The sequence below is a fragment of the Octodon degus genome, unplaced genomic scaffold (assembly GCF_000260255.1).
Source record: "Octodon degus isolate 3935 unplaced genomic scaffold, OctDeg1.0 scaffold00006, whole genome shotgun sequence".
NCBI classification, from domain to species: Eukaryota; Metazoa; Chordata; class Mammalia; order Rodentia; family Octodontidae; genus Octodon; species Octodon degus.
The window spans coordinates 30,907,246-30,919,575 of record NW_004524582.1 but is presented as its reverse complement, the minus strand read 5'-3'; the positions used below and the strand labels follow the sequence as shown (position 1 = coordinate 30,919,575).

At 59.7% G+C, this 12,330-nt stretch overlaps 1 protein-coding gene across 1 annotated transcript in view; it reads right to left on the bottom strand.

Moving 5' to 3' along the window:
• The window catches only part of Sorcs2 (sortilin related VPS10 domain containing receptor 2), a 350,334-nt gene that overhangs the window by 39,186 nt on the left and 298,818 nt on the right, over nt 1-12,330 (bottom strand). The window contains exons 8-10 of the mRNA XM_023724073.1: nt 8,796-8,860; nt 5,818-5,936; nt 4,249-4,338 (exon numbers count right to left, since the gene is read on the bottom strand). Coding sequence (XP_023579841.1) covers nt 4,249-4,338; nt 5,818-5,936; nt 8,796-8,860 — 274 coding nt within the window. The remainder of the gene's footprint in view (nt 1-4,248; nt 4,339-5,817; nt 5,937-8,795; nt 8,861-12,330) is intronic.

Below are 12,330 nucleotides of genomic sequence, written 5' to 3'. Positions count from 1 at the left end.
AAAAACAAAGAGAGCCAGACAAGTTTGGTCTCTCATCCCCTCTCTCCCAGCCAGCGCCAAAGACTATGGGCACCGGGGAAGGGGCCTGGACACCTTCCCAGACACTTTTGCTATCCTCAATCACCCCACACCTCCACTGCCTGTCTCACGCATCCCAATCAGAAGGGGGACCCAGCTGGCAGTTGTGAAAAGCAGAGTCCAGCCTGTGCTGTGGCCGGAGCAGGGACTCTGGGCTGAGTTCAGGGTCCTGTGTGTCCCGCCCAGCTGTTCTACTGCTGTGCAGTCCTAAGAGGCTTTTGGGGAAAGGAATGGGACACTATGCAGCACCGACACTACACCCAGCAAATCTGGAACCCAGTTAGGGCAGGAAGGCCCAAGAAGGGCACAGGGCCAGGCGTCCCCCCAGGAGGTGGAACAGCTGGATACTGGGAGCTGCTGCTCCTGTCTGCCGCCTCCGCTCCCCACTCCTGACACGAAACCTCGGGTCCTGGCACTGTGCTGGTCTCAGCCCTGAGCCAGCCTCAGCACGGCCCCCAGGCCCCAGGGTCAAGAAATGATCCTGTTTTGTACCTGCAGGGGCAGCCGGGGCTCTGCAAGGCTCCGCATTCCCAGCGCAGGCAGGCTCACCACGTACAGCTCACCTGTGCCTGGACGGCACCTGGCAATCGCATGCACAACGGGGGCTCTGCCCCGGGCAAAGGCCTCTGTAATCTGGGCCCTGAGACAGATGTGTAGGGGACTCCAGAGAGACCCGACATTAACATTTATGACGGTGTACGTTTAGGCCTCGTCCTACATGTGACTCATGCTCTGTTCCCCGGCAGGGTCACAGCCTGCCCATTTGCTCTATACAGCGAGCATTTTCCCTGCCATGAAAATTATTTATCCGTGCCACGCTCATGGCTGCGTGACAAGAGGCGCGTGGCCCACTCTTCCACGGGATGGTTTCCCTGCAGGTACCCTGCAGCCTGGCCCCACCTGTGAGCTGGTTCCTGGACTGAGACTCCTGCCCCGCGCTAGCTCCTCCACATGCATTCTGAGAAGCGGACCTGCCTCACTGGAGCCTCTTTAGAGCGCTTCTCGCCTGCTGCTCTGTTGCTGCCTTGAGAGTCAGCACTAATCCCTCCCTGCCGCCGGCCAGCGCTGCTTTCCTTCACGTCTCCACAATCCGGGTGGGACCTTTAAAGTCTTGCTGAGCAGAGTCAGAAGTAGCGGCACACCTGTTACCTCAGCATGTTGGGGGACCTCAAGTTTGAGCCCATCTTGGCCAACTTAGTGACTTAGGGACACCCTGCCTCAAAATACAAAAATGGCTGTGTGTGTAGCTCAGTGTTCATACCCTGGGTTCAGTCCCTAGTGCTGCAAAATAAATAAACAAATAAATAAAATCTTTCCTGATCAGAGATTTATAAAGTCTATGGAATTTTTTTTTAAATTGCACTTTCTGTCCTTTTTTTTTTTTTTTTTAAGTAAGAAAGGAAATAAAATTTTTCCTGGCTTCTCCTCAGGGAAGGCATGTGGCCTTCTAGATTCCCCCCAAACACGCGGCTGCCTCTGGATGTCCTTCAGTAGCTCCCTTCAGAAAGGGGAAATGGGCTAAAGGGAGGGGACAGGCCGTGGCCCTGGAAGGCCCTGGAACCAGCTTCAGACATGGCTCGGCACAGGGCCGGTCAGCCTGGGGCCAGGTCTTGGCGCAGGAGCCCCACCCGAGCGCCTGCCCGAGGCAAGGACAGGGCAGGCCGCTGCGAGCCCAAGTCCTGGAAGTGCGCTGTGCTGCCCTGTCCCTGCCTACACAGGAGCAGAAGTGGACGCGCAGGCCTCAACAGAGCCACGCCACAGCGGAGCCGGGGCCCTCGCTCTGGGCTCCCTGCGCTGTCCTCGCCAGGCCTTGCACCCTCCACCCTCCCCGGTGGTGCGGATCTTATTTGTACTCTGAGTAAATTTATTACAAACACAGGGATATTTTACTCCAAAGCGAAATTGCACTTCTCGTCATCGATGCTTTTCACATGATTCATAGTTACTTGAATTTTTCTCCTCGTTCCTACACTTGGGTAACTTTTTTCTCTATTAGGGAAGTTGGGTGTTTTTGTTTTGTTTTGTTTTTTGTATGTTAAAAAATACTATGGTGAGTGAGCGACTTGAAGCAAAGGTTTGGACACACAATAGCTGCTTGCTCTTAACGCTGGTGGAGGGTAGATTGGGCCAGTGCAGAAGGAACTGGGGAAACAAGGTAGAGCGCGGAGCGCGGCAGAGCCGCAGCGGCCCGCCTCAGCTTTTGGAGAGCCAGGCGCCGTGCCCAGTGTCCCGGGACTGCAGCCCGGGAAGCAGCACCGCAGCAGGCACACACACACCCACGCAGACCTGTCCCAAGGGCCCAACTGAGCCTGGCTCCGTAGCCCGCTTGTCCCCTCTGCCACCGGGAGCTCTGCTGTCACTGGCTGGACCTCTCAGCCCCCTCTGGAGGGTGTCCTGTGACATGGGCCATGTGGGAGCCGTAGGGGTACCTACTAAGATGTCGGTGACCTAAAGTCACACAGGCAGGTTGTGGCCCGGGCTGAGGCTGGGGCAGCAGCGGGGTCCCTGCTGTTGCAGTCACCCTGGTTTCCAGATGTGAACCAGCAATTAAGAAACAAAAAAAGATCAAAGGAAAAAAGACAGGAGCAAATAGGCAAGAGCTACAGATTTGTGAGGAACAAATAGGCCAGGGCACAAATTCACCATAAACAACCGAATCTGACTAGGAAATTCAATCAGCCCACGCTGCACGCGTGGAAGGGGAACGCCGGCTCCCCAGGTGGCAGCATCAGTGTCCTCTGGCTCCAGGGACAGAGTCCTGCTCAAGGTCACAGGGGTCGTGACCTCAGCCGCTGCTCCTCGGAGCTCCCTGTGCCAGTGGGGACAGTGGGGAGCAGGGTGGGTCTGTCCCGGCCAGGAAAAGCCTTTGACAGGAGGACTGACATCCCTCGCCCCTGAGGACATGCAGGGTCACTGCCTGAAGTGAAGCTGTCAGCCTTAATCTGCCCCCAGCCTTGCCTGGAGCTCCTCCCTTATACCCATTCCTTCCCTTTATTCTCCAAAGAGATGTTCATCAAGGGGCTCTTGACTGTCCTCCTTTCTGGCTCAGTGGGGGTCTCTGCCCTGGCACCAGCCCTGGAGCCCCAGGATGTGACAACCCGCACCCTGTGGCCTGTCCTCCCAGTTCTCTGCCCCAGGGCTTCTGCTCAGCACTGTCCTCCCCAACCTGGGCAGGGGCCCAGATCGGAGGGTCCTTCTCTGGTCACCTGCCTTAAATCAGCTGTGGACACACACATGTGCACACATACACACACACATATGGAATGCATGCACACACGCACGGTGCATCCATGTGGGCCTCTCGGGGGATGACCTCACATGCAGGTCCGTCTCCTCACTGCTGTCCGGCCCCTGGCTGAGCCCCACAGCAGGAGCCGGAGGCTCTGGCCTGCCGCCCTCGCAGCCCTGCTCCTCTCCCATCTGTGGAGTCTCTGCTGACTCTGCACAGGGCCGGGACCCCTGGGGGAGACGGGGGCCACCAGCATGGGGCCTGCGCTCAGCCCTGGTCTCTGCCTGGCCGGGTGGCAGCCCCAGGCCACTTGGCATCTCTGAGCCCAGCCACTGCTCTATAACCAAGGAACACAGAAGAGCAGGGGCCATGTGCTGGCCCGGGGAAGGGGGACGCAGCAGTGGGCCAGGCCGCGTGCCAGGGGCTGGAATGCACAGGGTATCAAAACAGAGCCCCGCCCCATAGCAGACAAGACCGAGAGAGAGAATCAGAGATGGGGGTTCCCCCAAGCCTGGGCTCCGGGAAGGAGAGGAAGACGGGGAGAGTGGGGGCCTGGGCCTTAGGACCGCTCACCAGCCGCCAGAGCTGAAGCTCAGACCAAACTCTCAACGCCACCCCGATTCTGAGGTGCGAAGCCCTCTGCCCCAAACCCCTGGGGTTGCGCACTACCCTCCCGGCCCCCTCCCAGGGCGCAGATCCTATCCAAGAGAATCACCCTTCCTGCTGCCCTCTGGTGTGTCGGGCCTTTGTTTAGGATATTGAGGGCCCAGACGCCACCCTGGCCCTGCAGGAGGAGAGGCCGTGAGAACAGAGGACGCTGTGGTGGCAGCTATTCCTGGCTGTCCCGACCTACGGCCCTGGCCCCTGCAACCCCTTAGTACTGCCCACAAGTCAGAGCAGCTCAGGATGAGACCGCAGGGCGCGGGTGGGGACGCTCTCACCTTTGGCAGTGCGTACTTGGGCAGCTTCATCAGGGTGAAGTCACTGCGACGGTAAGAGACATAGTATCTAGTCCGATTTGTTGAGGTTGCCTAGCAGGAGAAAAACATTTTTAAGGGGATTGCTTTCTTCTCGAGTCAGACTCTCATGAATGAAAACTACGTTATGTTCAGCTGGTGAAAATGCCCTTCTACTTTGCTTGTACTTATTCTGCCCCAAACGGACAGACTCCTATTCATCCTTGAAAACCCCATACCAAAGGCCCCTCCTCTGGGACACTAGAACTAACCTTTTTTCCCATGCTTCTCAGCATCTGCTTTCCCTATATCTGCATTGTACAACAAGGGGGAGAAAGTTCCCTTTCCCAAACTTGTCTTAAAAAGAGTAGGTTGTTCTGCCACTGAGTGGGGAGGAGATAGCCACCGACAACTCCACATCACAGAAAGAGGCCTCCAGACCCCATGTATGACAAATGGCACAGGAGCCATCAAGCCCATTCGTGTGACCAGCACCTACCACACAGACTGGGGGTGGAGCACAGCGGCCCTGCAGGGCAGCCCCGTCCAGCAGAGCTTGGGGTACTGGGACTGAGGGCAACCCCCAGAGCCCCCTACCCAACACAGATGGTGTCATCGAACATGAGCTCCAGGGAATGTGGCAGTCATCCTCCAGACCCTGCCCTGGCCACTGCTGTCCTCCCTGTGTCCGTGGCAGCCACCCACTCTGGTCCCTCCTTCATGGGACTCAGCCCATCTTGGTGGCTCCAAGTCACACCTGCCCCCTGAGCTCCTCCCCCTGTAGCAGACCTTTCTTACCCTTGTAACCAGGCTCTGGAGCCCAGGAGCCCAGTGACACCCCAGCTGGGGACAGGACAGATGGTCACACAGTCCGAAACCCACGTAGGTGGTATGTACGGCTGGGGTGTGGGGGCTGGCTCAGGAGCAGAGGAGCAGGGGAGGGGGGTGATGTGGGGCCGGCTGTGCCCCAGAGGGCACAGGGCCCAAGGGGGAGAGGAAGGGGCCTGGAGGGGCAAGGCCAGCAGGGTGGGAGAAGCGGGGGGTATGGGGGGCTAGAGGTGCCATGGGGGCGCCCTGTTGGGCTTTCTAAGGGAGGTGAGCTTCTCTCCAGGGCAGCCTCCAGCCCAAGGCACAAAGGCCTCTGGGATGTGGGGCTGAGCTCCCCATCAGTAGGACGGAACTGGCTGTACCCAGTTTTGCCAAGGTGGAGCCCAGAGTGAGGCTTGGACCTGGGAGCAGGGTCCTGTCACTAGTCACAGGTTGTGGGTGGCAGCCAGAACCAGAGATATGCCTGATAGGTACCACCTGGGGAATCACAGGAGGTGACAGGGCTTTGGGCTGGGCCCCAGGGTGGGGAGGGTCCCAGGCGGCCAGAAGTGTCCCTGGTGTGTTCTGGAGTCTGGGACCCTGGGAGTCCGCGGGGCTGCGCGTGTGGTGGGTGGCCTCAACCAGCCGAGGGACGCTTGACGATAAAGCAGCCAATTTATGGCCCCCTCCCCGAGTGGCTCCATTTCCAGGGTGGCTCAGAGGCCACGCTGCTGTCGGCAGGCTCACCTTGAGGAAGATGTAATCATCCTGCACAGTCAGCGAGCCACGGTCAGCGGGGCCAGAGAATGGAGCTGTGAGCGGCCTGTCGGAGCAGTTGTGGATCTGACAGGTAACATAGCGAAAGCCTGTGGGGACAGTGTAGGCCACACTGCGTGGGATGGCGGCACCGGGTCTCGCCCTGGAAGATGGTGGCAAGGAGCCATGGGGGCCACCCGGCTGAGTCCAGGCCCTCCATCCTGGGGTCGGTGTGTGGGTATGGGTGTAAGGAACTTGGCCCGGTTACTCCTGTTGCCTGCCTAGGGATGGGGACCATGCCAGGGAGGAAGCTTTGAACCCCTGGGGAGGCTCAAAGCCGGGGACCAGCACTTCTCCCAGAAGGAAGGGTCGGTGAGATGTGGGCTCTTCACAGAGCCTACCCACAGAGCCTGCCCTTCTGCAGGCTCCAGCCCCCAAGTGGGCCAGACAGGTGACCCCAGCAGGTGGCCCCATGTCCTCATCCCCCTTTGTCACATTTACGGTCCAGCAAATGAGCACTCACTTTGCTAGGCCACCGCCAACTGTTCTGGTGTTGCCCTGAGTTTACGTGGAGGCTGAGCCTTGCACTCCTTGCCAGTTGGAGTGGGGACCACGTGGAGCCTGGGAAAGCCTGTGCTGGGTCCACAGTGTGGCCCTGGACTGGGGAATGTACCACAGGCCAGAGGCAGCGCTGTGCAGGGAGTGTAAGGGGCCTGGGGGTGCAGGTGGCAGGAACAGGTCCTCGGTCCCTAAGCTACACGCACCTCCACCACAGTGCTCAGCCTCAGACCCTCCATGGACCAGGAGCCCTTCTACAGCCCCACAGCAGTACAGCTCAGGGATGGGGTAGAGCTGGACCAGGTGCAGGGTTGGGTGCCACCAAGTCCCTCTGCCACATCCCTTCCCTGCACAGCTTCTGAGCCAGGGGAGCTTCCCAAGAAAGTTTTGTTCTGGGAAGAGGGGCTTGGAGCCAGGTTTGGGGTGCTATAAATCAGTCATTGTCACTCACAGTCAGTCATCCATCCTTCTACCCATCCATCCATCCATCCATCCACTCATCCATCCACCCACCAACTCATCCATCTACCCACTTATCCATCCACACACCCACACACCCATTTATCGATCCACCCATCTACCCACCCACCCATCCATCCATCCATCATCCATCCACCCACCCACTCATCCATCCACCCACCCATCCATCCATCCATCATCCATCCACCCACCCACTCATCCATCCACCCACCCACCCATCCATCCATCATCCATCCACCCACCCATTCATCCATCCACCCACCCACTCATCCATCCACCCACCCACCCATCCATCCATCCATTCATCCTTCCACCCATCCATCCATACACCAATCTATCCATCCATCTACCCATTCACCCACCCACGCATCCATCCATCCACCCAGCCATCCATCCACCAGTCTATCCATCCATCCATCCATCCATCTATCCATCCATCCACCCATCCACCCACCTATCCATCCTCCCACCTACCCATCCACCCACCAATCCATCCATCCTTCCTTCCACCCATCCATCCATCCATCCATCCACCCATCCATCCATCATCAATCCACTCACTCATCCATCCACCCACCCACTCATCCATCCACCCACCTATCTATCCATCCATCATCCATCTATCCATCATCCATCAATACAGTCAGTCACTCATTCATTCTCATTTTCCTCTTACTCACCCACACATTCCTCACTCACTCACTCACTCACTCACTCATTCACTCCCTCCCCCATCTTTCCTGAACACGTGGGCCCATTCACCCCTCCGTCTGCCCATCCATCTGTCCGGCTGTCCATGCTTCCTGCATCATCAAGGTCCCACTGTCCTCACTCACTGTGGCTGGACAGATAGACAGAGGCAGGTGGAAGGCATGGCCCCTCTGCTCTGTGATTGCTGCCTGCTTGAAGGCTCTGAGCAGGCAGAGAGGAGGCCAGTGGATCCCGGCGGTGAGGAGGGCAGGGAGCACCTTTTGGTCATCTCATGTGGGTCATTTTGCTTGTGGGAACTGAGGACACTCACCACCATTGTGCCCACACCTCACTCCCCAGGCTAGGGCCACTGAAAGCAGGTGGGTGGCCCTTGGTGAGAGCTGCACGCCCCTTCTTCCTGGTGGCTGGCTGGGGTGGCATGGTCCCAAGCACCTGCTGCTGTCTAGAGCCACATGCTATCCTCAGGCACCTGAGACATTTAGATATGGTGGCCATCCTAGAGGTGGGTGAGGGGCACAGCAGGCACAGGGCCAGCCGTCCTGAAACCAAGTGACCCAGGCCACTAGACATTCTCCAGGTTGCCAAGATGGGTGCTCTGATGACACCTGCCAGGCTGACAGCTTTTCTTCTCCCCACTTCACAGATGGGGAGACCAAGGCTCGCGCCCTCGGTCTCACTGGGGCCCTACCACCACCTGGTCCTGCAGCTGCGTCTGTACCACCAGAGCAGGGCTCCCCACTGTGACAGCACAGGACTCTGCCTCAAGGGCCTTCCAGAATACTGCACAATGGAGGTGTAATCTGCAGTCCTCGTAATTTGAATGCTCCAGAACCTCCCATGGCTGTAGCACACCCCACTTCCCCCGCGCAGGGCCACAGAGAGCCCTCCCTGTCAGGTGCACACAGCTCCCCACCACCTGAGGGGAAGCCAGGGCCCCCCCCACTGTCTCAGGGCTTGGCAGCCCACAGGGCTGGTGGGCAGGGGAGGCCTGTGCTCGGGATCCGGAACAAATTGCCCTCTTAATAGAGTTTTCCACTGGAGTGGAGCTCCTTGACTTGAATTTATCCCCAGCGGGGAGCAAGCACATTTAAAATTATACCACATCATAACACAGCGAGGTCACTGTGCTGGGCCAGTGCTGAGGACAAGAGGGGATCAAGGGCACAGCAGAGCCACAGCAGGGGCCAGGACACACGGGGACACCTGCACCCCCCACTTACCTCCACTGGGGTCCTGGGCCTCCATGTGGACCAGGTCGGGGTCAGCGTCCACCCCAGACACTGCCCTGGAACAGAGGCAGAGGTCGGTGTGGGCAGCAGACCACGGGGGGCTTGCAGGTTGCCAAGGCCTTGCACACTGGATCCCCCACACCCCAGGGCTCCGGTACCCAGGGTCTTGCTCTGTGGGTGCCAAGGACACAGCCTCCCTGGAGCCCAGGGGTGGGCAGCTGCTTCCCCACTTGTCTCCGAAGCTGGGCAGCCTGGGCACTGCCTGAATATTGCAGACAGAGGAACCCAGAGGAGCAAAGCAACTGCCCCAGGCCACATGCCCTGCCAGGTCCTGGGTTCCAGCTGGTCCTGCTTTGAGCTGTCCCCCACCCCATACCCCAGGGCACACATAAGGGTTCTGCGCTGTTGCCGACCCCTCCCCAAGGGCGTCCCCCCAGAGCTGCCCAGCCCCTCACTGAGCTCAAGCCTCTGCTGCGGCTGCACACCCCCATCTTTGCCCGCTAGTCTGTATCAGGCTCTGCCCATGCCCAGGTTGGATGGTGCGTGGCAGGCAGGTGGGACGTGCACCTCACAGGGGAGCCCTTCTGCCCTGCCGGAAGCCAAGGGGCGCTGTGATGTGCCCAGAGCTCACCTAGGTCTACCTGGCTGCACTGCTGACCCTGCTCACAGCACAGAGGTGGACGCTGCACAGTAGGGTGGTCCCAGGATGCCCCCATGGGACGGAGCCCACCCTCCCTGTCAGCGCCCCTCTCAGCCCCTGGGTTTGGGGACAGCCTTGGAGGGGTGTGAAGACTGTGGGAACTGGATGGCCGCCCTGATACCTTGCGAACTCCTGCCCACTTTCCCTGGACCATGTGTGACGGGATGCCACCTGTCTGCCAGGTGGCGCAGCCTCCTACTGGCCAGGACACTCCCGAAGCCCCAGGTTTCAGGAGCTAGCTCCACTTGCTGTACCTTGTGTCCTTGCCAGGGTGACATCTGCCAACCGCTGATTATACCCAGCATTTCAGGGCCCCCACCAGGAGCAAGCTGAGCCACTCCACTGCCGCCACTGGTCACACGGCACTGAGGACAGAGGCATGCCATCCCCATGGCTGATGGCACCACAGGGACAGAGCTAGCCCCTTCAGTCCCCACCATGCTGGTGCCGGTCCCATCTGCCCCCCAGTACCCATGAGCCCCCGTGGGGATGCAGGTATGGAGGGGTGGGCAGGCTGAGGAATGCCCTGGAGCTCAAGGATATCAGAGACTGAGCACCGGTGCCCACCATGCCGGTCCTGGGCAAGAGTGCTCTGCTCTGGGGTGGGCATGGGAGCCAGCAGCTTGGCTCCAGGAGCTCCTCCAGGGCCACACTGCTCCTTCTGCAGAGGGTCAGACTCCAGCAGGCAAACAGGGCTGTGCCGCAGTGACCCTCTGCCAGCGGGGAGCTGGTGCCCGGCGCGTCGTGGGCTCCTCCTCCCTCAGTCACGCACTCACTTGCTCACTCCTCCGCTTGCTCACCGCCCGCTTGCTTCCTCGCCCAGTCACCCGCACATCCACTGGCTCATTCAGTGGCTGTGAGTCCCTGCCCAGAGATCCTCGGTCCTCTGAGGACCACATGCAACTTGCCTGGAGCAGCCCAGAGCCCAGAGCCCTGCAGGAAACCAGCCTTGGCTGGAGGCTTTCGTGTCTGCTGAGGTCCCCAGCCCTGGGGTGGGCACCTGAAGCCCTGGGAAAGAAAAGCCCTGGCTCCTGCTCCTGATACACAGGGCCCTGGGGGCCCTCAAGGGTGCCATGGCCCAGGCCACGGGGCCAACCTGTCCCACTCCACTTCCTCCTCCCACAGACGGAGTCTCCTTGTACCCAGTTAGATGGGGGCCACGGCTGGGGTGCTGCTTGGGGGCAGCACAACTGGGGACGAGGGCCCTGCCTCCCTGAGCCTCCTTTCCACTCTGTCACAGGACCGGAAAACACTGGGCTGCCGTGGGATTCCAGAGACGCTGGGCACCACAGCCCAGTGCCTGCAAGCAGTCAATGTGCAAAGCAGGCAGCTACTGGGCTTTTATATGGGGCTGCAGGAGTGGGGGGGTGGGAGGATGCGGATGCGGAAGGTGACGGCCTGGGTACCCGGTGAGGCGCCCGAGTGAGCCTGCCTGCTGCACAGCCTAACAAGTCTGGTTTGAGACCTAACGTGGGCCTGGCAATTCCTGCTGTCAGTCCAAGGACAAAGAGCTCCTCGGAAAAGCTGTCAAAACAGCATTATTCACTGCCTGCCATGGGGCCCCGTCACCGTCACCGGCTGTCACCACATTCTGGGAAGACCCTGCGGCCAAGCGGCCAAGCGCAGCGTGATTACCTCTCACGCATAACAACTTGTGCGCTGGGGAAACTTGAGGGAAGAAATGATTTGATTTGCTGGAGATAATAGCATGTTTGAATTATCGCCAATTTCCCTCGCAGCGCCGGGTACTGCCTTCGCTCTCTGGCCGGAGCAGTCTCTGCTGGGCAGCCAGACCTGGGACTGTTGCAGCACCACGGGGCTTTGTTCCCTGGGGCCGTGAGGCTCAGCAACACCACTTCCCGCCCCTGGTCTCCACTGCCTGGGAGCCTCAGGGCCCAGAGGTCCCCTCACCAGGCTGCTCCCTCTCTTAACAGTTGTGACAAAGCCACTGATTGGTGGTGGCGCTCTGGGCCAAGGAAGGACCTGGGCCCTCCCACAGACAGCCTCGGAGACACAACCACAGTTCTCCCTGGGAGCAGGGGCACAGAAGCCAGGAGTCAGGGCCCAGAGCAGAGACGCCACGGTTCAGGCCTAGAGCCCCTCGAACTTCTCGTGTGTGCAGAGGCAGCGCCTTGGGAGGTGGCAGGATCTGGGGTGTGGGCCCAGGGAGGCTATCCATGAACGAGCTCATGGCTGACTGGGCACAGGGGGGCCTGGCTGGGGGGGTCCCCGGGTGTGATCTGGAAGGGGGAGTTCTAATCCTCCTCTGCTTCCCAGCTGCTATGACAGGAACAGCTCTCCTTGGGGCCCTCCAGCACGCCGCTTCTGCTCGGAGCCAGTGTCTATGGACTGAACCCTCTGGGACTATAAGCCAAGAAAACCTCTGTTTCTTTAAGCTGTGGGTGCTGGGTACTTTGTCCCAGCTGGGAGAGCTAACAAAGTCTTCCCCAGCCCCTGAGACAAAGCAAGAGGCCAGTGTCTGCAAGGTTAACACGCAGTGAAGGGTGGGGTGAGAGAAGGGGCAGCGGCTGCTTCTGCCGTGCTTCTCTACCAGGACGGACTGTGGTGAGAATGGAGGCCGGTGTGACGGTGTGAGGCCCTAGGAACTGAGAAAGAGAGCAGATGGGACAGCACATGTGTGCGCACATGCAGGACACGTGTGTGCACAGGTGTGAGCACAGGGAGGAGTGAGGCGTGGGAAGAACAGCGGGAAGCTGCATGTCTCCAAAGGGTTGAGTCAGACAGCAGGCCACAGCCCCGCCTGGGGATGGTGAGGGGCTGCTCCCCGCGCCTAGCCCCGGCTCCCGCTCTGCTGCGTGGGGCCAC